Here is a 26,116-nt window from a genome sequence, read left to right as displayed (position 1 = left end):
CGGCCAACATGAAATGTGGCCCTTCACAAAGCAGCCAACCGCCCTTGACAGCAGCTGAGCCTGCCTCCGGTTCCCTGTGTTTCCTGAGAGGATGGGCATCTGTGTAGCAGATTCCTGGGAACAAGGAGGGTGCCCTCTGCTTCCTTGTACCCCGAATGTTGGGCACACAGTTGGCACATACAACTCAAAGATTCTGGGATAGACTAGCAGGGATGGTCACAGGTCCACCTGGTGTGTATGCCTTTTGCCAAGGGACTTGACCGTGCTCCCAGAGGACGGAGTCAACTTCCTACCCTTTGAATCGTGACCTGGATTAGCGAATAAAATGCCATGGAAGTGACGTTATACAAGTTCAAGATTAGACTCAAGAGACCTTGCAGCTGCTGCCTTCACCCTCTTCGACTGCTGCCCCAAGACTCCGTGAAGTGATCTGGTGTAGCCTGTTGAAGGAGGAGAGGCCAATGGAGGAGAACCGAGGCCCCCAGGCCGGCAGTGAGACCTACTGCCCGACATGCGAGTGAGTGAGGACCTTGTGGCCTGGCTGACCTCCATGCTAAGCAAGGCTGCTGGAGTGAGCCCACAGAAACAGGAGAGGAGCTCCCACCAGCCCACCCACACAACCTTAGAAAGAATAAACCAGTGTTGTTTATGTTTAGGGTGGCCTGTTACACAGCACAAGCTAACCGAAGCCTGAAGAAGGGAAGAGGCCCATCCAAGGCCCCACAGTGAGGAGAGACCAAGCCCAACTATGACCACGCTTCCCAGCTGCCCCCAGCGCCCTTCTGGCCACAGTGTCCCGCAGTCAAGCTCGTCAGCCCGGCACCATGTGTGTGTGTATTTCGAGGGTGTAAACCAAGTAGGTCCTTGCCAATTTCCCCTGAGTTACAAAGGGCTGGCTGGCATCCACACAGGATGCCCATCGTCCCTTGAAAGGACGGCTCATTCCATTCTACGGAGAGTGAAACTGAGGCCAGGAGTTGGTGGGCAACTTGCTGACAGCCACACAGCTTGTTAATAGCAAAGGTCTGACTCAAGCCCACTCAGGCCTTCTATGCCCATTTAGGATCCTTTCCACCGGCTCCCAGAAAGGAGACCAGCAGGTGACAAAGTTCTCTCCAAGGGTCAGTCTCTCAGAAAAGGGCACACACATATACAACTATACAATACACACATACATACCACACACACACACACATACACACCATACACACATACACAACACACATACCACACACATACATATAACACACGCAGACATACACACCATACACACATATACAACACACATACATATAACACACACATACATACATACCATACACACATACATATAACACACACACACACACACCATACACACATACATACCACACATATATAATACACACATACATACCACACATGCATACATACCACACATATATAATACAATACCACACACACATACATACACACCATACACACATACATACGACACATATACAACACATACAACACACACATACATATAACACACACATACATACACACCGTACACACATACATACCACACATATATAATACACAGATACATACACACCATACACAAATACATATCACACATACACACCACACACACATACATACCACACATATACAATACAATACCACACACACATACATATACACACACACCATACACACACACATGCATACCACACTTACATATACTTCATACACAGAGACATGACACACACACACACCCCATACGCACACACATACCACACAGAGACACACATCATGCTGATCTCTCTCTGCCCCTCTTTCTCTCTGTCTCTTCTTCCCAACCCTCCGTTTTCAACCAGCCCACCCCTAATGGACCATATACTTTATTAAAAATATATAGTTACAAACTCCATTGTCGATCTGGGCTGGGCCTATGGGCCCAGAGGGACCGCAGGGAGGGACGGCCCTTATCCTGCTCCTTGGGGTCCCACTTCTGCACCCAAACCCAACACTATCCAGGGGCCAAGGCAGCTGGCTCTAAGGGCCTCGAGGGACCAGCCAGCTGGGCGGGGAGGGGGCAGGGTGCCCAGAGAGGGCCTGCACCGCCTAGTCCTGCGGGTACACATGGCAGAAGGTGGATTCGGTGCCTCCATCTTTCCATTTATAGATATTTACAAAAGAAAGTCATGAGCAACAGACCACAGTCATGCAGAAGAAACGCACCCCCCTCCCACCCTCCCAAACTAGCCAGTGGCCCACCCCAGAACCCCAAGATGCCCACCCCCCAACAGTCCAGACGCCTTCCCCAAGGTTCTGAGAGCAAAGGGGGAATGTCCTTGAAGGGTCGGTGGGGAAAGGGTCAGGGGTCTGGGGTTCCTGAGCTCGCCAGTGGGTAGGTGCTGGGGAATCGGGCCGACCAGACCAAGGGTGTCCTGGCCCTTTCCCAGGCCTGGGTTCTGGAGTTAGTAGGAAGGGCTCTCCCAGTCTTTGAAGCCCCCAGGTCCCTCCAGAAGGTCCGGAGCCAGGGTGAGTTCTGTCCTGAGTGTGGAGAGGGTGTCCTGGCAGCCCACCCCCCAGCGAGGCTCCTGCGGGAAGCAAGAGGGCGGGCTCAGAGGTCAGATGGCGGACTCCCTGCGGTAGGAGATGTTGTCCAGCGGGAGGGTGGCTTGCATGCGCTCCAGATCCAGGTGGCTGCCAAACTCCAGCATCCGGATGATGCCCGCCTCCTCCTTGGAGCCCGCCTCCAGGCCCAGGCCCGCAGCCACGGCGGCAGCGGCCGCAGCCTCCTCCTCCATCTCCTCTTCCTCCTGGCTCATGAGGGCCAGCTCGTTCTCGTAGCAGAAGGCACTGGGCGGGGGCGGCGGGGCGGGCAGCACGGTGATCTTGCTCTCCTGCAGCTCCCGGGCTGAGCAGCAGGGCGTGCCAGCCACCTCGTAGGTCTTGTGGAAGCGCGAGTAGTCCACTTTGTAGTGGCTCTTCTCCTCGAAGACCACTGGCTCGAAGCGGTGGCCCCACAGGATCTCGCTGGCCAGGTAGGAGCTGCGGGCCTGGGTGGTCATGGCCGTGGCCTCCACCATACCCTCCAGGATGACCACAATCTCGAAGTCCTCTGACTCCAGCTCCTCCTTGCCCATGCCATACAGCGGGCTGTCCTCGTCGATCTCGTGGACAATGATGATGGGCGAGACCAGGAAGATACGGTCCAGGCCGATGTCGTAGCCCACGTTGAGGTCCCGCTGATCCAGCGGCAGGTACTCGCCCTCCTGGGTCATGTAGGGCTTGATGAGCTGGGCCCTCACGTGGGCCTCCACGATGTGGCTCTTTCGTAGGTTGCCCACGCGCCACATGAGGCAGAGCTTGCCATCGCGCACCGAGATGACGGCGTGGTGGCTGAACAGCAACGTCTGCGCCCGCTTCTTGGGCCGGGCCATCTTGGCCATGATGGTGCCAATCATGAAGGAGTCGATGACACAGCCCACGATGGACTGGACCACCACGGCGATGACCGCCAGCGGGCACTCCTCTGTCACACACCGGAACCCGTAGCCAATGGTCGTCTGCGTCTCCACCGAGAAGAGAAAGGCGCCCAGGAAGCCATTCACATGCATGATGCAGGGCTTAGGGGCCACGGGTGCGGCTCCACTGCCTCCCGCTGGGGCCCCCGCCGCGGCCCCTGCCGGGCCGGCCTCCAGGTCACCGTGGAAGAAGGCGATGCACCAGAAGAGGAGGCCGAAAAAGAGCCAGGAGACGAGGAAGGCCGCGGAGAAGATCATGAGCATGTAGCGCCAGCGCGTGTCCACGCACGTGGTGAAGATGTCCGCCATGTAGCGCTGCGACTTGTTGCTCAGGTTGGCGAAGTAGACGTTGCATTGGCCGTTCTTTTTGACGAAGCGGTTCCGGCGTTTCCGCCGGGGCACGTGGGCCTGCCCGTTGCGGCTGTGCCCGTGCATGTCCTGAAGCCGGCGTGGTCACCTGGGAAGACGCGGGGCCTGCAGGGGAGAAGCCAGACACGTGAGGTGCCAGGGAGCGAGTGGGTACTGTGGGGGACGGCTCTCCAAATGCCCCCAGGGACCCAGGTTCCAGGGTGGCAAGGAACCTGCCCAAAGATGCCCAGGAGGGGAAAAGCCTGGACTAGGACCCAAAGTTTCCTTTACCACTCGGGCAGAATGTTAAGATGGTTCTGACGACAGCGAGAAAGTGCCTCTGTGGCCAGCCCAGCTCCAGGGTTGGGGCCTGCTGGACCAGTAGCTGAGGCCACTGGGATTCTGGTCCGAGTCCCAGCCCTTCCTGCTGCACCCTCTGCCCGTCATCCCCCTGCCAGAACCTCCTTTGATTGCTCTTCCTTTTCTTTCCAGGAGCTTCTGGATGCCCATCTCAGCACCACCCCCCACCGATCATCCCACTGGCCCTGAACAGAGGCTGTTGTGAATGCTCTGGGTCCCGCTCCCCTCCCTGTGTTCAGCCTCTGCCTTTGGGTCTCTCAAGGGCTGGACATTCCCTTGTCCTGTCCAGTTCAGCAGCCATTGGCCACCTGTGCCTCTTACATTCAGTTAAAATTAAATAAAATGTCAGCATCAGTTGCCCAGTTGCACTAGCCACATTTCAAGGGCTCAGTAGCCATGTGTGGCTACTGGCTACCATGCCGGACAGAGCAGGTTCAGGACAGTCCCTTCAATGCAGAAGTTTCTTCTGGGTAGCACTGGGACCCACAGCCCCACCTCAGTTCCTATCCTGTCCCCAGACTTGTCGGGAGCTGCGGTGGATGAAGACTCCAAAGTGGTGGTCAAGATGGAAGGAAGGGGAGCTCTGAGTTTTGACCCCCGGGTAGGCATCCCTATTTCATATCACAGGTGAGGGAATGGGGGCTTAGAGAGGAAAAGTGATCTATCCAAGGCCACACAGCAGGTAAGTGGGTCCAGATCCAGGAGGGTCTAACTCTTCAGCCCCCAGGTGCTGTCATTATCACTGAGTTTACTGTGTGGAGACCTGGGGTAGGGTGCGGGGGAGGAGGGAGGCATCAAACTACTACCACCTAGCTATGTATATAACTGCAGACAACTCATTTCTACTCTCTGAGCCTCAGTTTCCTCATCTGTAAAATGGGGATGAAAACTCTGCCTCACAGGAACCCAAGGAGACTAGGTGCTCTGTGAAAGCCAGTGCCTCCTGCCTTCCTTCCCGCTTCCCAGGGAGCAGGAGGAAGCTGGTGAGAGGTAGGATTTGCCTGTCAGCATCCCCAGCTGTTTCAGTGGAGGCGGCCTCTCACCCTGCTGGGTGGTGGGTGTACCAGCTGGCCCATGGAGGGCAGACCCCCACCCCCCGCCATCACCTCTGCCTTCCATGGGGCCCCAAGAGAGAGATGGTGTTGTCCAGGGCCCCAGCTGGCTGGCAGGGCTGGGGCTGGGCCCAGGCCCGGGTTCCTAGTAACGTTTTGGCCCAGAATTATATAAGGCTGGAAGTTTCTATTTTCTGTTCTATTCTTCTTCCTGATCTAATTGTGCATCTGTGGCAATGTTTATACACTTCCCCGGTTCAGGACAACTCGGTTGCCGCAGCAACCGGTGCGCGCCAACGCTGTAATTTAGAGATCAACGGCTTCAGCGCCTGCCTCTTCCCAGGAGAAACTCCCTCTCTCAGCCCAGGGAGAGCGAGCCCTGCCCCCCCCCCCATCCCCACGGTCACCCCACCATGACTCTGGGTTCATCTCTCTTCCCCCCCTTAAAATGAGCTCCCTGGACCCCCCCAGTCCTGGAAGTCCCAGATCCACCATGTAACTTGGGCAAGTTACTTGACAGCTCTGAACCTCAGTTTCTTCATCTGGAAAATGGGACCAGTGAGACCCATGGGTCTGAAGATCTCACAGGTAATGAATGGGGGTGGGCAATGCCAGTCCTTAAGAGGTCCTGGTTTTAGTTGAGAGTCAGCCCCTCTCTGCTACCCCCCTAGCATCCCAATGGCCAGGGCTCCAGGTGGTAGTTCTAAAGGGATTGGGGGCCAGATGTACCTCCTAGGCTATAAATGGCTTTCAGGGAAGTCTTCCTTCACTAAATATGTCCCTTTTCACTTTCTCTCATTGTTGCCAATGCCTCCATGAGCACCACAGAAAGAACCAGAGCCCAAAGTAAGGGTTTCCAGATGAGTGATTTCAAGACCCTCATTTTGGGGTTTCCCTGGTGGCTCAGTGGTAAAGAATCCACCTACCAGTGTAGGAAACTCAGGTTCGATCCTTGGTCCAGGAAGATCCCACATGCCTCGGAGCAACTAAGCTCCTGCACCACAACTACTGAGCCTGTGCTCTAGAGCCCAGAAACCGCAACTACTGAGCCCTCCGCCACAACTACTGAAGCCCATGCACCCTGGAGCCCATGCTCTGCAACAAGAGAAGCCACTGCAATGAGAAGCTGAGCCCTGCAACTAGAAGTAGCCCCTGCTCATCACAACTAGAGAAAAGCTGGGCAGCGGGCAGCAATGAAGACTTAGCACAGCAACCCCCCCCGCCAAAAAAAAACCAACAAAACCCTCATTTTACATCTGAGGCAAGGAAGCTCAGAGCTGGGATGAACTTGCTAAGGGTCCCAGAGCAGCTGGGCCAGCTGTGGGCGATCACCTCAATCCCACTCCTGGAAGGTCAAGGTGCTCCTGGAAAGAGGAGCTTCCTCCCTGGAGGGGGTTGGGGTAGGGTGTGGGGTGTGGGAAGAGAGGGCCCCAGTCCAGCCAGGCAGGCCCTGGACCCAGTGGCCGCGGCCTTGCAGAATAGAGCTAGAGGGAACAGAGAGCAGTGATCTGAGCTTTGTTGGCTGAGGATGGTGGGGCCCAGAGACAGTGAGAGTCCTGCCCGAGGCCACAACAGGGCCCGCGGAGCTGCGGGCCTTGTCTGCTGCCCAAAGGGACTGGCCCTGACCTTGGGGATTCCTCTGGTCCTGCAGGAGAGGGCGCTCCCCGCTCCAGCTCCAGCGATGCCCGCTGTTTCCCATCCCTGAGTGGAAGTGACAGGAGTCTCAGTCAAGCCCCAGGAAGAGGCTCCGCATGTCCGTGCCCCCATGCTCCCCACCCTCTACACTCACATCCTCCACTTCAACGCAGCCCCAGCCCCGCCCTCTAATCAGCCCCGCTTCGTCGGCCCCCACCCTCTTATCAGCCCCTCCCTCCCATCAGCCCCGCCCTCTCATAGGCCCCGCCCTCTTATCAGCCCCGCCCTCCCATCAGCTCCACTCTCCCATCAGCCTGGTCCTCCAGCCCCAGCCCCACACGGTAGCCCGGTGGGGACTCTCATCTCCAGGCCCCGCGCCTCCTCTCTCGGTCACAGCACCCCATTTCCCGAGCCCCTGCCCTAGGCTAGACCCTGGGCCACCCCCGCCGGGTGCATCAGCTCGGGATCAGAAACGTCCACTCCTGGGGGGCTGGGAAAGCAGACACCGAGAGCAGGTGCTGCCCCCAGGCCCATCACCCTCCACCTCCGGGAGCCGGTGTGTGGCGTGTGCCCCTGAAGACCCTGGGCTGGTGAGAGGCCCAGCCCCTCGTCTGCAGTGACCCGTCCAGATACACCGCTGCCCCGTCACCGCAGCCCCTGCAGGAGCCCGGGTGGGAGCTGGGGGCGGGTTGCGCTGTGTTGCCGGCACCAGGATCACCGCAAAGCGACGAGTCCGACACTTGGAGAGTGCCCGCGGATCACTGAGGCCAGAAGATGGCCAGCTTTTCTGTCCCTCACTTGTCACACGGGTCTTCCTAGCGAAGGCACAAGGGCCAGAGGGAAAAAGTATGAAAGAGAAAGGGCCACAGATCATGGGAGAGAGGCGACGGTCATTGACAATTGGGTACCACCCCCCTCCGAATATAGATACTTGATTAAAAGAGAGAGAAAGAGAACCCTGGCTGTTCAGGTGCCTGCACCATGGCTACAGTTAAGTGTACTTTTCTGGAAGGCAGGGAGCTGGTCTTACCCACTTGCACCGAATGTAGCTCATGAGCACGCTCTGGAGAACAGAATTTCCAGAATGGGGGCCCTAAGGGCTGGCCCCCTGGCTGCCTCCCTGGGTGATCTGGGACAAGCCCATCCCCTCCCCACTGGGTGCTTCCTGCCTTTCCTGTCCTTTATTCTAAGAGTGCAGCCTGCAACATCTTTCGTGGTGAATGTTCTTGCTTTTGGGGAAATGATGGAGATGGGAAATGCTGGTTGCTTTTTTTTTTAATGTAATGTCCTTTCTTGGCAAAGTGGAGCATCGACAATGCTGTGCAAGTTACTTTTTTGGTGGGTCGGTTAAGTTCGCTATGGGGTGAACATCTGGATCCTAGACAACTAGGGAAACTGAGGCTGAGAGCAGGGCTGCAGCACGCGAGTTGGCAGCTGGCAGACACTTGAGCCTCTGGGAGGGAGTGAAGGTGACCAGCAGGGTTGTCAGCTTGCTCTCCTGCCCCTTCCTAGGGAGTTAAGGAGGGCTGGACCCTGCCTGCCAGGGGGTCCGGAGAGGCAGGAGGACCACCCGGCCCCTGTGTCCTCTTAGGCTTTCCTTATGATTTTACGACACTGAATGCTCCCTCCTTGCCCACAACTCCTTTTGCAAAAAAAAGAGAAGCTGCTAAAGTGGCAGCAGCTCCTGCAGGCTCCAGCAGCCCAGGCAGGCTGTGGGGTGAGTCTCCCCACGAGCACCCTGCCCCTCGTGGGAGTCACAGTGGTGTCTGCAGGCAGATCATGCAGGCCCTCCGGCCCCAGACAGCAGCAGCAGTGGGTCCTGAGACCCAGGGCAGGCGGGTGCACTCAGCCCCAAGATGTGGGAGGGAGGTGGGGGGGCAGAAGCCTGGATATAGGGAGCCCTTAGCCCAACGGCCCTGGAGAAGAAAATGGCAACCCACTCCAGTATTCTTGCTTGGAGAATTTCATGGACAGAGGAGACTGGTGGACTACAGTCCATGGGGTCACAAAGAGTCAAACATGACTGAGCGACTCACACTAGCCCAACGGCAGGACTTTGGGCATCCCTTTGGTGTCAGTGGGACAACAGGGAGGTGAAGGCACCGGCCCGCGGTCACACAGCTCAGCATGGGCCCTGCTGAACCTGCCATCCTTCTTGGTGGCCACCCTCAGAGAAGGAACACTCTGGAAGTGCCAGCTCTATGCCAGGCGCTGCCTGGTCTCTCTCACTGAAGCATCACTGCAACTCTTTGTTAATTTAACAAGTATTTATTAAGCACCTACCACAGCAACAAGCAGGGCAATTATTTCTCTTCCCAGCTGAAGAATCACAGGCTGGGGGTGGGGTGGGGATGGGGGAGTAGAGATGGGGGTCACACAGCAGATGAGGCAAAACCAGGATTCTGACTCAAGCCCGCTGGCTCCAGGCCCTGGCTCACCCTGATTCCCAGCCTCTGGCCTTCCAATCACCTCTCACGATGCCCTATGCAACCCAGACCCCCTCGTGCCTCTCCCCAGCCCTCCAGGCTCAGCCCGAGCCCCCCTGTTCTCTGAAGTCTTCTGAGGCTGCACTGCCAGCTGCCAGCCCTGCTTCCTTGCAGCCCCTTGGCCGTCACTCAACTTCTCTTCAACTGTATGAAAACATGGGCTGGTTAAAGCCTCACATTTGGGGCTTTAACCAGCATGTTAGGCTCTTGGACTCAGTTCTGTCAGCCTTCTAGCATGTCCTCTGTGAACCTCAGTTTGCTTATATGCAAAATGAACAAGATGCTAACAATGCCTACCTCACGTATATAATAAAAACATTGGCTGAGGGGTCAACAGGGCATTCCGGGTAAAACGCAAAGAATGAGATGAGATGAAAATGATGATGACGAGGATGAGGTAAGAACTCTGGCCTGGAAGACCAGAAACCCAGCTTCAAGACCCGGCTCCACCACTAACTATTCCAGCCAGGGGCTCCTTCTCTCCATTCGTAAGATGGGGGACCGTAATAGCTCTGCGGCCGGGGAGTGGGGAAGAAGGAAGCGGAATGAGAGAAGGACCCAGCACAGTGTCTGTAATTAGGCAGGCGATGGGGCGGGTGCTTCTGAGTCGAAGCAGCCTCCCCCTGCCACGAGCCCTTCTTGGACCTGGAGGGGAGACTGACTCTTCTCCAGAGGGCGAACCCACAGGGCAATGCGGGTGGTGCAGGGCTGGGGTGGGAGGTATAATTTCCCTGGGCGAGGTGGGAGGAATTAACACCACTGTCCCATTTCCCAGCCCTCTGAGGGGCACAGGGCCTCCCTCTACCCCAGCTCTGACTGAGGCCTCTCAGGCCTGGACTATCTGGTTGAGGGATTGGGGGATTGTCCTTTAATCATATACACCCAGAGATTTGGAGGAGGGAAAAGACTTAATGCAGGCAGCTGAGCTCAGTGCCTCCAAGAGTAAGAGGCACTGAGGGCGTAGGAGAGTGTCCCGTCCTGCCCACGGCCCTCTGCAGGCCCCTGTCCTGCTCTGCAGGCCCCCAAGAGGTTGAACTATCTTCTCTTGACGAGTCTTGAGATCCCACACCTTCCCCTTCCCAGGGCAGTGACTCTGACTCTGGAGTCTCTGTGCCATTTTCCGACGGTGTGACCTTGGGAAAGTTACTTAACCTCTCTGGTCCCTGCGAGCCACATCCTTAATGGGACGAATAGTATGCCTCACTGAGGAGTAAATGGGATCATGCACAGGTGCCCAGCACAGAGTAAGAGGTTGATAAGTGATACAAACAGTCCTTTTCTGAAACTCCATCCCTGGATTTCAGACATCCTGCCCTGCAGCCCACCCGGCACCATCACGTGGCCCCATCCAACTTTTCTTCCACCAGCTCGAGGGAGCAGGTGAATAAGAGCAGTGGCCTCAGACTCTCACAGAGCTGGGCGGGAAGCAGGCTCAGTCCTGTCTGGCACCAGCAGGATCCTTGACCTCTAAGCTTCAGTGTCTTCATTTGCAAAGGAACGTAGGAACGCCTACCTTGCAGGGTGGTGTCCTGAGGGCCAGAAGCAGATTGTCAACTGTCATAAAAGTGCAGGCCACACTGTGGGGACTCAAGAAATGCTCTTCCTCCCCCACACCTTCTTTGGTACCCCGAAATCCCACTGCACGCGCAGTCCCTCCCCCACTGGGCACGGTGTGACGGAGCAAAATCCACACAGAGCAGTTAGTACGCACTTGCTCTGGGCGGGCACTGTTCTGAGTGCTTTACGCTGATCAATTCCTGCCGTCCTCACCGTGACCTCAGAGGAAGTTTCCATTTTCAGCCCTACTTTATTTATTTTTTTAATTTTTTTTTGGCCACACCTCGTGGCTTGCGGGCTCTTAGTTCCCCAAGTAGGAATCAAATCTGTGTCCCCTGCAGTGAAAGCGTGAGTCCTAACCACTGGGCCGCCGGGAAATTCCCTGTCCCTGCTTTAGAAGTAAGAAAACCAAGGCACAGAAAGGTTCCACAAATTGCCGAAAGTCACACAGCTCACAAGTGGTAGAGCCAGGATTTGGACCCGAGAAGTCGATGCCAGTGCACATCCGTTAGACAGTCTGTTCTCCTGGCCTTGGAATAACGCTGTCACATCAAAAGTCTCTTCCACTTAGTAAGCATTTATCCCTCCTGCCCTTCTTCGTGCCGAGTTCTGTCCAGTTCAGTCTTGTCGGGAAAGGGGAAACTGGGTCAGAGGGCAAGCTGGAGCCAAGATCTGGGTCCCTGACTTCAAGCCTGGCCAGGTCTGAGCAGTGTGGGGCGAACTGGCTCATTCCTCCAGCTCTGCACCCCGCCTCTCCCTCCAACCATTCAGCCATCCGGTGAGCAAGTTTGGAAAGCGAATTCCCCAGAATGTCCAGATGGGCCTTCCAGTCATGGCCAAGTGGCAGGAGGATCCAAGGGCCCAGCTCTAACATGCAGGGATGCCCTCTGCTGAACTGCCGAGGCCTGGCCCCTTCCATGACTGATGGGCGGCTCCCTACCCCCAAAGGAACCCCTTCTGTTGGCCAGACAGTCCCACCAAAGAGGCCCCTTAAACACTTTTGTCCTCTTCCTTATAGGAATTTGAAGGCGGATCCCCAAAGGCTTCTCTTTCCCAGAACAACCTCAGCTCCCTCACTAGTGGGGGAGCCAAGGCCTTGCTGTGGCTTCTAGGGACTCTCTCTGCTGCCTGCTCATCCCTCAAGGGCACTCACTCCTACTGCACACTTGCCTCGGGTCAGGCACCGCGTGGACTCATCCAGCTTCTGCGTAACCCATAACAAGCATTTGCCTAGGCGGCAGCCATGGATTATAGCGAGATGATTGAAGGAAAAGTATGGGGCGATGTGAGAAAGAAGACAACGGGGCCCTGCTTTGATGGGGGTCCCTGAAGGCCTCGTTGAGAAAATGACATTTAAAACTGAGACCTGAGGAGTAGGTGGGAGCCAAGACAATCCAGAGAGTTGTGTGTCTGTGTGAAAGGTAGGTGTAGAACATTCCAGAAAGAGAATCTGCAGCAAGACCAGAGAGCAGGAGTGAAGTGAGCCAGAGGAAGGAGAGCTGCCCCAGAGGAGGCCCCGGGGAGAGGGGTGCAGGGCTGTGGAACTCACCCTCATGGTTATGGGAAACAGCAGGCGGTCAGGTTCTGCCTGGTTTGATCCTTTAAACTTTCACATGACATCTTTAAGACAACTAGGGATAAGCAGTCATTATAATAGACCCTTGTGTACCCACCACTGGGCTTCAGAAAAAAAAACCCTCAATATGGCCCCAGTGGCACCCTGCCCTTATCTGGCCTCAGAGGCCACCGCTGCCCCAGTGTGCCCACATACTGGGGGATGAGATGTGCCAGGATGCTGTGGGGGGCACAGTGGAAGCTGGAGGTCGGCAACAGGGCTACTGCTGCTGCCCAGGTGGGCGATGATGGGCGGCTTGGAGCTGCGAGGGTGGTGGCAGTATTGCTCGAGAGAAGTAAACAGACCAGGTCACATTCTGGACAAAGAGCCCCCAGGCTGTGGGGGTGGGCTACGTGGAGGGTAGGGAAGAGGGGTGTCAGGAATAGGTGATGGTGAGATGCTGAAAGAGGACCAGGTCTAAGGAGCAACAGTTCCCAGTGTGCAGTGGCCTTGGAATGGCCACATGGGGAAGTCCAGGAGACTCATCTGACGGGCACACCTCGGGGAGGTTGTAAGGTGTGAGAGTGGATGAGATCTCCTGGGCAGGAATGCTGGATGAGAAGAGAGGGGGGCTTGAGACCCAGCCCCAAGCATCTCCTGCACGTCAACGAGAACCTGGCTAAGCAGATGGAGGCCAAGAGGCAGAGGGAGGGGAATGTGAGGATAGTGGGGCCCTTGAAGCCGGGAGAAGGAGGGAGGTGAACAGAGTTGACCAGTTGACCAGACCAGCCCAGCCCACCAAAGCCAGTGGCCCCACTTGCCTTCCCCATTGGGACACATTCTCTCTTCCCAGCCAAAAACAGGTGAAGACTCCTCACTGGCAGAGGAGAAGGCAAGGTGCTGGGCAGAGCTGAGGGAGGAGGGGAAGGCAGGGGGCAGGAGCAGAGGTGACTTTAGGACAGCCCACGACTGCCCTCCCCACCCCAGCTCCCCAGCCAGGGTAGGGGTGGAGATCCTGGCCAGCCCCTCCCCCATTGTCCCCATGACCAGCCCCTTCTGCATTGTCCCATCCTTGGCTGCTCAGCAAACACATCTCCAGGAGCTGGGGCTGGGCAGGTAGGTCTCTCAGACTTGTGGGAGTCAGGGCTGATGCCCTTGGCTCACACAGGATTCTCTGGATTCTCCACGGGGCTCACAGGCCAAACCTGAGAAGAGGTGTGTGTAGCGGGGGTGGGTAAGGGGATCAGAGTTGAGTGCCAGGGGTAATTCGGCAGAGGCCACCCCGGGTGGCTTCGGAGAGCCACAGGACTGCCGGTGACACTTGTGTGGGCTCCTGGGACCAGGGCCTGCAGTCAGTCAGGCACTCGAGGAGCCAGGTGCCGGGTGTGCCCGGCCCAGACTGGAAGCTGCCCAAACAGGATGGCGTGCCACGTAGCCAGGAAAAAAGGAGGGGGAGGCCGGTCAGGAGCCGTGTGGGTCTCTAAGATGTGTTTTTAAGTGAAAAAAAAGGCGACCATGGGGAACACTGAGTATAGTATCTACCATTTGTACAAAAAAGGAGAGGGAAGAAATTTATAGATACACATATTTACTCGTCTGGGCTTGTCTGTGGATGGAGACCCAGGTGACACGGGCTGCCTCCAGGGAGGGGAAGCAGGTAGCTGGGGAAGGGGTGGGAGGGAGAACTCTCACTGTATTCCTGTTTGTGTCTTTTTAATTTTAGAACCGTTTGAATGTATCACCTACAACAACAAAAAAAAAGACACATAGAAAACTTTCAAATTGGTATGTACATATGTGTAGAAGGGTCATAGCATTCATAAGGTCCTCGAAAGGGACTGTGATCCCGGAAGGGGAGAGAACAAACGCTTCACTTAGGTGCTGACTGGCCGTGGAAAAACGTCTTAACTTCTCTGAATTGCTTCCATAAAAAGGGGAGGGATAACGCCCACTTCATGGGCATGTTGCAAAGGTGAAAAATGACCTTGGAGGGTAAAGGGTTATCAGCTGTGCATAGACCCGTCTTGAAGGGGATGACTTGTCATCCAGCTCTCTCCACAGCCCCTCACAGCCCCTCCTGAGAGCCCATGGTCTTCCCAGTGGTTCTCACGGAGGCCACTGGCTCGCCCCTGCCGCCCTCCTCAAGTCTTCCAGGTCTGAGGGCCTCTCTCCGGGTCACCCCCTCCCAGCCTCTCTGTTCAGAACCCACTCAGTGTCCAGGCTCAGCCTCCACTTAAGATACCACCTGGCCCTGATCGCCCTCCCAAAACAAGCAGATTCCGCTCCTGCTCCAGGGTCAGGAGGCATCGCGAACCCAGCACAGCCAAGATGGGAGGATCGCCCCTCCCCTGCCTTCCCCATCTCAGTCTGTGACCTCCTGGGGGCCGCTCAGGCATCACACCTTCAACCCTCCCCAAACCCAAGCATCAGGATAACAGCACAATAACCAACATTTAGTGTTTACTCTCCCTGGAGAAGGAAACCACGGACAGAGGAGCCTGTGGCCTGCAGTCCCTGGAGTCGCAAAGAGTTGGACACGACTGAGCAATTAAAACAGTGTTTACTCTGGGCCAAGCCCTGGAGGCTCCTTTGACCCTCATGACATCCCAGAGTTGGGTGCTGCTATTTTCATTCCCCACCGTACCCGCGGGAGTTCAGGAGCTGCCCCAGCGGGTGAAGGGAGGGACTGAGGCCCAGACTCGGGCCCCACGCTGAGTCCATCCAGCCTGCAGCGCCCTCCCTGCAGCCAGCCACACCCCCGCGGGCAACCCCGTGGGGTCCTCTCTGAGCCTCCTGCCTCCACTCCCCATGCAATCCTGTCTCCGCACGGGCTGAGGACCCACGTCACTCCTCAGCGTGAAGCTCTGCTTCTTACCGAGCCCTCCTGCCCTCTGATCTCCCCTCTCCACTCCCACCCTGACCTCATGCCCGCGCGGGTCTTCCTTCTTGTCCCTTTGGGTCCGTACATTGGCTGCCCCTTCTGGATAAGATCCTCCGAGACTCCCCGCTCGTACCTTCCTACCATTCCAGTCTTGACTCAAAGGCTGCCTCCTCTGAGAGGTCCCCCAGGTGCTCTCCGTCTGCGTCCTGATCTTCCGCACAGCGTTTGTCTGATCCAAACCTATTTCACCCGCAGTCTCTGCAAGTGCTGAGGGACCTCCACCCTCCGCTTCACCCCGAACCCCAGTGCCTGGCACACGGGGACAATTTATAAACATCCGACGACTGCCAAAACCAAGATAATTTCAGCTTGTCATAATTCCCGTAAAGGACCTAAGGAGGGTGATGTGACAGAACGTGACCAGGAGGAGCTATTTTTGTCACCAGAGTCAGGGAGAACCTCTCAGTGGAGGTGGCCTCTGAGCGGGGACCAGAAGGAGACCTTCCGCGGTGCTGGAGCAGGGCAGGACGTCTGGGGCCTTGGCCTGCGCCTCATGCTCTCATGGAGCACTGGCTTCTTCGCAGGTGTCCCCAGGTGTCCTCCCAGCGGGGTGCCCAAGGTACTAGGCCCAGAAGAGAAGCTCCAAGAACAGGAGGGGGCAGTGGTGGTATGGGCCACAGGCAGGGCCAGCAGGAGAAAGTGGCAGACAGGTCTCGGAAGGGCCAGAGACAGCGGTAGGAACAGTCCTGCTCATCCACAGCCACGAGGGACTGTCGCTCTCAGAATGCCTACTATGTGCAGGCAAAGAGCTACAAGCTCACCCGTCAGACCGTCTGAGCTGGCTCCTGAGGCCAGACTTCAGACTCCATTTATTCATTCCTTCATCACCCTAAAAACATGCTGAGCTGGAATGGCAACCGCCCTCCTGCCTGATGCTAAAGCTGAAACTCCAATACTTTGGCCACCAGATATAAGAGCCAGCTCATTGGAAAAGACCTTGATGCTGGGAAAGATTTAAGGCAGGAGAAGGGGACAGCAGAGGATGAGATGGTTAGATGGCATCACCGACTCAATGTTCCTGAGTTTGAGCAAATTCTGGGAGATGGTGAAGGATGGGAAAGCCTGGCGTGCTGCAGTCCATGGGGTCAAAAAGAGTTGGACACGACTTAGTGACTCTACAACAACTCCTGCCTGGTGTGTGTCCAACACAGTCCAGTGCCTTCCCTCGGAGGGCACTCTGTAAATTATTGTGGAATGAATAAACATTTATTGAGCAACCTACTGTGTGCGGAGAGAAAAAAATGAATACAACAGCACTCTGCTTTGCTGAGTTCTGTGTACAAGTATCTGCAGACAGGAGGAGAGGGTCCTCACGGCCAGAGGGCTTAGAGAGAAGGTCCCCGGAAAGACATGGAGCAAAAGACATTCCCCAAAGGGGAACCAGGGCTGGGCTGGGCAGCAAGTGGGACATAGGCCTCAGGGTGGGATGATTAACCAGGAGGCTCAGGGGCCTGGAGCTAAGTGGGCTACTGGAAAAAGAGAGGTCTGAGGAGAGAAAAGCAGCAATTTTTGGCAAGTACATTCTCAGAAACCAAACATCCCAGAAAAAAAGAATCTGGACACTCAAGCCTTTCTCAGTGGCAATTCCAAGATTTCTACACAGAGGAGAAGCTTTCCAACTTTCTGATCAAGACCCAGAGTAAAAGCAAACATACTGTACTTGTTACACAATACGGTCCATATATTTTAAAAGCTGAAATAGGAGCCTCACCCTATTCGCTCAGTCGGTAGAGTCTGGCTGCAATGCAGGAGACCTAGGTTCAATCCCTGGGTCAGGATGATCCCCTGGAGAAGGATATGGCAACCCACTCTGGTATTCTTGCCTGGAGAATCCCATGGACCGAGAAGCCTGGCGGGCTACAGTCTATGGGGTCCCAAGAGTTGGACAAGACTGAGTGACTTGCACGCACAGGAGCATCACAAAGTAATATTTGCCCTCACTGCATATAAGTATTTGAAATCTTTTTATTTCATTAACAAAAAAATAAATAGTGGACCCACAAACTCAATTTCACAACCATTAACGGGTCAGGACCTGGACACAGGTTGAAAAGCACAGACCTTCGTGGTGCTTAGGAGCTGTGAATGGTTTGAGACGGGATCTAGAGCTTATCTTGAAGCTGTGAGTGACTTCTTGGATTGTGGGCTTTTTTGGGGGTGGGGGTGCACAACTGTGGGGTGAGTTGTTGGAGGCCAAGGGGGAATATTTGGACAAGACTGTCAGATCCTTACGGTCATAGGACCACTGTGCTGTGGCCCAGACAGGAGTGACTTCAGTTCTGGGTCCAATCCTTCAGTTCTGGGTCCAATCCCTTCCCCGGTTCTGGGTTAGAACCCACTGCTGTCCCCTACAACAGATGTCAGAGCAGTTGCTTGCCCACCTCCCATTATAGGGATCTCAGCCCCTTCTCAGCGGCTCCCTCGAGTGTGGGGAGTGAGGCTGTGCCAAGCTATTAAGGCAGCTGATGACTAGAAGTCCTTCCCAGGGCTGGCTGTCTGTTCTCGCTGTCCCCTGGCCTGTTATCTCAGGGATTTGGGCCAGCTTGAGCACGAGGCTATGGCCTGCTCTCTGCTCCACTCGGGTCCCTCTCCTCCCTGTGGCCCGGCTCCTGCCCTGTGTCTAGGGGGTGGCCCTGGGGCCCAGCCAGACAGAGGCTCTTTCCAAGGTCAGCTGGCCTCAGGATCTGCAGCTGCACAGCCCGGCGCTGGTGCTCAGCCAGCCCTGCACCCCCACCACCCAGCAGGTCTGGAGGGCTTAGCGGAGAGATCAGGTGCCGACACTCAACATGGCCAGAGCAGCAGAGCCTGAAGGTGATGGCTGAGGACCTGGAAGTCTGCCAAGAGTGGCCACTGAGTGGGCAGGACACACAGAAGCCCATGTCCACAACAGGCCAGGTTATACTCCCAGGCTCACGAGATCTCCCTGGTGACCCGCAGGTGCAGGGGCGCCAGCCCACCCAATGAGTCAGGGGATGGAGGCTCGGAGGGGTGGAAAGGCTGCTTAAGGCCACACAGCTGCTCAGGGGTGCGGTTGGACTTAAACCCAGATTTTCTGTCCCTCACCCACAAGGACCACGGAGGCCAAAGGAGTGCAGCCTCAGGGGGAGCAGGGGAGAGCTAGTCTGCCTCTGGGAGGGAAATAGGCTGGAGTCCTCGGGCCCCAGGGTCAGAGCCAAGGCGACAGGGCCAGGCAGGTAGCAATTAGCTGAACCTTCCAGACACAAGTGGGCTGCCCCAGAAGGTGGGGAGCTCCCCTTGAAAAGGGTGTGGGGGGCTCTGATGCCCATGCGTGAGTGACTGCAGCCGTGTCTGCCCCCTCCATGTCGCCCACAGCAGGGCCCCTGTAGCTCTGGGCCTGCCACCTCCCTTGCGTGGCCTCATGGAGTTCCCAAATTTCTGACCCCCATCCCATCTGTGCCCCAGGCTGAGTGACACCTTAGCTCTTCCAGGCTGGGGACGGAGGGCTAAACTTCTCAGGGCTGCAGTGGGAGAAGGGAGGCTCCAACAGGAATGTGGGGTGGGAGTTGGGGAGAAGTTGCCGGGTGGGGTGGGAAAGAGACTTCACTGGGGCATCCCAGACACCAGACGGTAAAACTTGGTGCCGATTCTGCTTCTGAGACAAGGTTGGGTGAACACCCCTCGGAAGGCCTCAATCTCCCCATCAGTAAAATGGAATCAGCCCCTTCTGGTGGACACAGCCCCTCCTCCTTGGCCTCGCTAAGGTCCTCTCCGATTCTAGTAGTCCAGGTGGGGCTGGGTGGGCACGAGAACAGATGGGCTAGCAAAAGGAAAAAGCCAGGGTCTCCCCCCACTCCACTCCATCACCAGAGGTTGTCCCTTTACACAGAAGAGCAAAGAGAGGTTCCCAGGGGACGTTGACCTGGTGAATGTCACTGGGAACAAGTAAGTGATCCAGTCCCAGGCCTACCTGACTTGGGCAAACTTCTTTGCTCAGCTGCACCCACTGTGACAAGGGGGGCTACTGCCCCTGCCCTTCTCTCCCACCTAGGGGTTTTCCCCAGGAGATCAGCTCATCCCCCGCGTAGATACAGGGAGCATCTCACGAGACAGGGGGTGTCGGCAGCCCTAGAAGGGGAGAGGCAAAGGAATCAGAAGGAGTCCTGGGCTCTGGTCCAGCCCCAACTCTTTCACCCTCGCTGTGTGACCTTGGGCAAATCACTGTGGTCTCTGGGCTCCCAGCAGAGTGCTAGAGAAAAAACAGACACAGGAGCAGGCCAAGGCTGCAGGGTAAAGGTGAAGAGTGGCCTCCATTGTCCAGGGGCTATTTCTGCCCAGCTGCACCCATACTCCACCGCACCTTGCCCCTGCCCTTCTGAAGTCCCTCGGACCCCACACCAAGGCCCACCCAAGCAGGCCTAGACCCAAGCTGCTGGGTGATGGGTCACCATGGCAACACCGACTCCCCACACAGCTCCAGCTGGGGTCTGAACCACCAGGGCCCACCTTTCTTGATAGCCCTGCTCCTTGACCTGCCAGTGCCCCTCATGGGTGCCTCCCCCTGCTCATGGGCCAGATGTCCCAGCATCTGGAGTAGGGCTGGTCAATGACTGGCCAAGTAGCCACAGGCTCAGGGTGGGGAGGGGATGGGTGCAAGGAGAGGAAGGAGAGCCGTGGCCGGACAGGGTGCACTGTCCTTCCCTCGGGGGCCAAATGGAGGGGTGAAGGGTGCCTAGAACGGGCTGGGTGCATTCCCAGCAGGACAAACAACACACGGCTCTTTCCACCTGTTGGACCTGGAGCAGACTCTGCCTTCACCGAGCCTCAGTTTTCTCATCTGGGAAGTGGGAGTGATGGCCTTCACAGGGTGCTGCAGAGGATTAAGTGAGATCACAAACATAAAGTCCAGTGTAGAGCCTGGCACATCAGACCGTGTCCCGCTCCTGCAACTGGACCTCTGGGAAAACCTCTGTCACCCCAGCTGCCATCCATCAGAGCCGTTCACATGTATGAGTGTGTGAGTGAACGGATGTGAGTGTGTGCAAGCATGTGAGAGAAAGTGTGTGTGATAGTGGGCCAGAGAGCGCAGGAGTTAGAGGGGGTGTGTGTGTGTTGGGAGGGGATGAGACGGGGAAGCATTGGTGGGGGCCCTGGGGGCCGCACCCCAGCGCTCCTCCCACCGGTTTGCCTGGCCTGTGAGTCCTGAACAGAAGCAGTGGTCTGGGAGCCTGGCAAACCCCTTCGGTTTCAAACCGGAGTCTGGTCGCTTTCCGATTGTGTCCAGTCGGCCCCTCCCCCTCGCGGAGCCTTAGTTTCCCGGTCTGTGAACAGTCAGAATCATCGACGCCCAAGTCAGGTTCAACATGGGGACCAGACGGCGGGCTGCGGGGGCAGAACTGGCCCAGGCCCTTGGGAATGGGGCGGGGGCGGAGGGGCGAGACCCAGAGCTAGCTGGAGCGTGAGCTCTCCCGCCCCCTGGCTGCACCCCACCCACCACCCCGGCAGTCCCTTGTGTGCGCGCCTGCAGGAGCGCGCGCGTGTGCGCGCGCGCGTGTGTGACTCAAGGTCTATTCATAGCTGAGCTCCACCAGCTGCAGCGTCACAAGCAGAGGGGCCTCAGCCCATATTATTATTTCAATTACCATCTGAATTAAAAGTTTGAGCAGCGATCAGCCCACGTAGCGAGAAGAAGAGGGAGCAGGAGAAAAATAAAGATGAAAAAGAGAAGAAGGGCTGCGCTCCGAGATCCCCCCCACACTCCAAGGAGGACTGAGTCGCTGAGGAGGCTTAAAGGTTATGCCAATCCCCAGGATTCCTGCCTGCCCCTCGCCCGGGGGCCCAGGGTCCTCGTGGGAATGGGAGGAGCATTTCTAGAGGACAGCCCAATCACAGCTACTTTGTGGACACAGATCACCCAGTCCAGATTCTTGACCACCAAGCTCAGAGAGGGTGAGGAACTGATCTAAGGTCACACAGGGAGCCACACCCATGGCTCCTGGCTCCAAGACCCTCTCTCTCACCAGACAGGTCCCACCCACGGTTTCTCCAGACCTTGCATGTTGTATGACACTGACAGCTGTGGGCAGTCCCAGGTCAGGACCAGGGAGGACAGAGGTGGACCTGACGTCCCCATTGGTTTCTCTCCCTGCTCCCTTCTCCCTGTTCCCAAGGCTGGCTCCCCTAGCCCAGAACCACGCACGCAGCTCTCTGCCAAACCACCCACAGTCTGCACCCCCAGCCCCAGACCTCACTCCACCATCAGCCCAAAGACCCCCCCTTGCCACCAGTGCAGGGGATGGAGCCCTGGCCCAAATCTAACTGTTCAGTCACCTTTGGGCAGGCCATTTGCTGTCTCTGAGCCTCCGTCTTCCCCTTTGTAAAATGAGTTTTCTTCCTAGGCGCATGTCTATTTCTATGTCTTCAGAATGGAGCCCTCAGAGGATCTCTGAGGGGGTGTCATGTTGTGGAGGCGACACGCCATCTCTTGCCAAGCCCCAGCCCAGGGGAGGGACATTTTCCACTCTTCCTCAAGGAAGTCCCAGGGACAGCCCCAGAGAATCGGACTGGCCCGCACTCAAATCCAGGCTCCTCCACTTCCCTGCTGTGTGACCTTGGACAAATCACAGAGACTCTCTGAGCCGTGGCTCCCCCATCTGTAACACGGGGACCTCGGTTCGACATTGTGGGGTTGCTGGGAGGGTTAAATGAGAAGGCTTTTTATAAAGGCTCCTAGCTTGATGTCTGGTGCGACGCTGTTTCTTTCTGGAAGCCGGTAAGTGACGGGGCTGCTTCCCAGCCCCTCCTGGGGACAGCAGAGACCCTGGAGATCTTGGAAATGAGGATGTTATCAACCTTACCCAAAAAGCAGGAGTCACCAGCTCAGGCCCCTGGCAGGTACTCATCTGGTTCTGCCTGAATAGCTCCCGGAATGAAGAGCTCACTACTTCACAAAACATCCACAGAAGCACCTCCAGCTCTGGGAATCTTCTAGAAGGGGCCAGAATCTTCCATCTTAACCCCCAATCCAGCCTGTCTCTGACGGGAACTGCCTGAAACTGGCTTGAAAATTAGTCTGAAAGACAGCTTTTCAAATAGACTAAGCAAGGGATGGGATTAATGGTCAGAGAAGGTGGGGGTGGGACAGCCAAGAAGCAGGCAGGGAGGAGGGAGGGACCAAGGGTCTCTTGGAGCTCCTTAGAGCTCCTGGGTCCTGTCTGGGCTGGACTCAGCCTTCCACAGGAGGCGTGTGTGTGCCTGTCTGTCTCTCTGCTTGCAGCTGGGGCTGGAAGCCAGCAGCTCTGGGTTCAGGCCCCAGCTCTGCTTCTTCCAACCCCAAACCATCACTGTGACCTTGGTGGGGTTTACTTCCCTCTCTGGGCTTAAGTTTTCATTTTTGCAAAATAAATAAATAAGACTATCAGATCAATGATGTAAGTGCCAACCCTTCTGTCTGAATTGAAACCCTGTCTTGTCAGTGGCTGCTCAGCTTGCACCCTACCTCCAGGCTGGCGTACCAGGAGCCATGGGGTCTCCAAGTGTCTGGTTTCAAGCCAGAGACCTTGTCTCTTCCCTCATGTTCCTCTTTTGTGTCTATTACCTTTTTCACATCCAGTGCTTTTGAGGGCTCTACCCCAGCCAGCCCTATTTTACAGGTGAGGAGATGGAGGCCTAGGGAAGTGAAGTCACTTGCTCAAGGTCACAGAGAGCCAAAGTTCAAAACTCCTACTCTGTGACCAAGAGAGCAGCAGGACTCAAGGGCATCTGTTTTCAGGAGAGTCACCAAGATCTCAAATGGCCAACTGTTTTCTATCCAGATGTAGACTCTGCCCAGGGTGGTTGTGTCAGGGGGCTGCCCAAGGTCACACAGGCCAAGCAATGACAGATTGAGGTCCAGAACCCAGGCTCCCTGCCTCCCGGGCCTCACCCTGCCAGAGGGACAGCAACACGGTCTGACCTCCTGCCCTGTTCAGGGATCGCCATGATTAGACCCTCATCCTGCCTCAAGGCCCGGCTTGGCGGCTTCCAGAAGCCCTCAACACCTGAGACTGAGGGGGAAGAGTGAGCAGGAAGACAGGAAAGAAAGTTGAGGGTTGGCCGCTTGCCCCCAGCCCTCTGTCCCTCCCTCTCCTTCTCTCCTCGTGCAGGGGGAGCGGCGCTGATGTAATGCACTCAGCTTTGGTCCCGGTGCCAATCTCAGAAGAGAGACGACAGATTGCGTGAGCCAAATTTGGCATCCTAGGGGGAGAGGCATGAAAAGTGGAGATGTGGAGGAGAGGAGCGAGGAGCCTGGGAGGTGCGGGAGAAGGCCCCCTGCCCAGCAGACCCCCAAATGCCTCCCTCCTTCGACTCCAGCCCCCACCTCCTCCCTGGCTCAACCTGGGCTCAGGGCCTCCCCTCCTCACTCTGAGGGGCCAGCCTGGCTGCTCCCCGGACCCTCCAGGCCCAGTGCTGCCGGTCCTGCCTGCCCCCCCACCCCCCCACAACACACTGCTCCAGCTCCATTTCCCACCGCCGCTAGTCTCCTGGTTACCATGTTGCTGGTTGTCATGTCGCTTACATGTCCTCGTGACTCAGTGGTCCCCGCAGAGGGGCCCCCTCCTCCTCACACCCCCCACAGCACACGCCCCCGCCTCCCCCAGATCCACATTAAGAACCAGCCCGCCCTGTAAGCCTACACGGTTCCTCCTCCCCTTCCCTCTTAGATCCTAAGCTGAGAAATTTTTTCACAGCATCTCCTGAAGCGACTTCATTCTCAGCTCTGCAAATGTCTGTTAAGAACCTACTATGCTCTGGGCTTGTGTCCGCTGCTTCCCAACACCTGACATAGTCTATAAATCACTCAGCAACCCAGTGAAGGCAGTACCATCAGTACCACTCTCCAGTTGGAGAAACTGAGGCTCAGAGAGGTCAAGCAAGAGGCCCAAGGTCACCCAGCAGAAATTCAAGGCCAGCTCTGTCTGTTCCGAGTCACCCCCAAAACTTTTTATGGGAGAGAAGCTTCTCATTCAAGGGTAACCCAAAGGTTCCTGAGGACTAGCTCCCAAGCCCCAAGTCCCTCCTCTAATTCTGAACACTCCTCTTCTTGGTCAGCTCTATTTCAGGCCATATTCCCCTCTCCCCATTAGCTCTTCATCTTCCCGAAGGTAAAAGGAATCCTCACTCCCAACTGCTCAGTGCGTTCCCCAGCCTGTGAACAGCTCTCAGCTCATGTGAGCCAAGGCCCCCCACCCCGACTTGGAGGTCAGTGGGACATGCAGTGGTGTCCTCATTCCACAGATATGGAGGCTGAGGGTCAGAGAGAAGAGGGACTTGTCCACCGTGCTGGCTCCTCAGCTAGCTGAGCTGATTTCTAGGAGCCTGAATGGAGGATATACAAGGCCCACTGCCCGGCATGGAAAACCCCAGAGAAAGCCCATCCTCTCAGTGGAGAACAGAGTAGAATGTTCTAGGTTCAGCCTTCTGATTTGGCTATGGGTCAGCTCAACAGCCAATAGCCTTGGCTCCTGCCATGTTGCACCTCAGCCCTTACCCCACTGCTCTCTTCTAAATTTTGTTCCCTCCATCTTTGTCCAAGCTGGGGCCACAGTTTGGCTCTCAGGCCCCCAAATACTGCTAAGGGCTCCCCCAAATCCCAAAGCCCTGGAGGTCACAAGACTGGATGTGGGGGAGAAGCAGAATAGACATTTTACACACACACATGCACACACTCAGCAGCCCAGCTCCTCTCTGAACCTTGCATGGATGGCTCTTGGGCCTCCCTCTCTTAGTTCCCCAATACCTCAACCTGCTTCTTGACACCCTACTGCTCTTGAGGCCCTCACCTGCCAACTTAGCCAGGCTACCCTCCACCTGTCTCTCCCCCACCCCCAACCCCTCCCCATGGTAGAGCCTGGGCTCTGGAGGCAGAAGTGTGATGGAGATGCTGGTGGGGGGAATGCTGGACACTGTCGCAGTTGCAGGGAAGTTTCCCTACTCCAGGGCTCATTCAAACCTCTCTTTCCTGGGGGTTCTCCGTCTGGGCAGGGAAAAGCAGTCTAGCCTCTCTCCACAGCCTGCCTCCCACACTGTGAAAGATGAACTGCCTTCTTCCCTGGATACCCGTCCACCCACCCTAGGGTCTTGGGGTCCAAAGTAGGTACTCGAAACACAAGTGGGATTTTGTTCAGGCAGGGCCCTTTGCCAACAGGCTGCAGCTGGGGAGATGGAAAGGAGACGGACCCTTCCCCCCTCCCCCCTTGCCACAAGTCACCTGCCTCGAAACTCCTCCAACCCAGTGTGACAACTGGAGGTGGGTGGAGGCAGGGAAAGGTCATGGCCGGGACAGGAGGTCAAGCGCCTTTCCCTCACCTCTACCCCCGTTTTCTGGCAGACGCCCAGACCTCGATGCTTCCGACGACGACGGATAGAGGACAAAACTCACCAGATCCCGGGGAATCGCCTGACCGCGCTGAACGCGCGCCTGGCAGCGGAAACCCGGGTTAGAGATCAGGTTCAGAGCGAGCGGGGCCCGAGCCGCCAGGTCCCGGGACACACAGACACGCACGAGGCCGGACAGACGGACGGACAACGCCAGCGGCGAGCGCGGGCCCGGCTTACCGCGGGGCGCAGGGTCCGACGAGTCTCCGGCAGGCAGCGAGCAGGCTCTACATCCCAGGCGCGATCGGGCGGGCGGCGTCCCGGGCGGGGAGAGGGGAGTCCCGGCGCCCCCTCCCCGCGAACTCGGC

At 56.7% G+C, this 26,116-nt stretch overlaps 2 protein-coding genes across 2 annotated transcripts in view; one reads left to right on the top strand and one right to left on the bottom strand.

The window, feature by feature from the left end:
• Positions 1-5,608, top strand: part of LOC113892229 — a 14,147-nt gene extending 8,539 nt beyond the window's left edge. Inside the window, exon 2 of the mRNA XM_027540793.1 lies at positions 4,341-5,608. The gene's annotated coding sequence lies outside the window, so the exon portion shown is untranslated. The remainder of the gene's footprint in view (positions 1-4,340) is intronic.
• On the bottom strand, positions 1,853-26,116 carry KCNJ4 (potassium voltage-gated channel subfamily J member 4). Its single transcript, XM_027540792.1, has 2 exons — positions 25,989-26,116; positions 1,853-3,974 (listed from the first exon to the last, which is right to left on the bottom strand). The coding sequence occupies exon 2, from the start codon at positions 3,933-3,935 to the stop codon at positions 2,601-2,603; it is 1,335 nt and encodes a 444-aa protein (XP_027396593.1). The 5' UTR covers positions 3,936-3,974; positions 25,989-26,116; the 3' UTR covers positions 1,853-2,600.

Source organism: Bos indicus x Bos taurus, chromosome 5 (genome assembly GCF_003369695.1).
Source record: "Bos indicus x Bos taurus breed Angus x Brahman F1 hybrid chromosome 5, Bos_hybrid_MaternalHap_v2.0, whole genome shotgun sequence".
Classification (NCBI taxonomy): domain Eukaryota; kingdom Metazoa; phylum Chordata; class Mammalia; order Artiodactyla; family Bovidae; genus Bos; species Bos indicus x Bos taurus.
Note: the sequence above shows the minus strand (reverse complement) of the source record. Positions and strands in the feature narration are given on the sequence as shown.

Bases quoted from the DNA above. Each gene is read 5' to 3' on its own strand.
- KCNJ4 (XM_027540792.1), bottom strand. From the start codon at position 3,935: ATGCACGGGCACAGCCGCAACGGGCAGGCCCACGTGCCCCGGCGGAAA.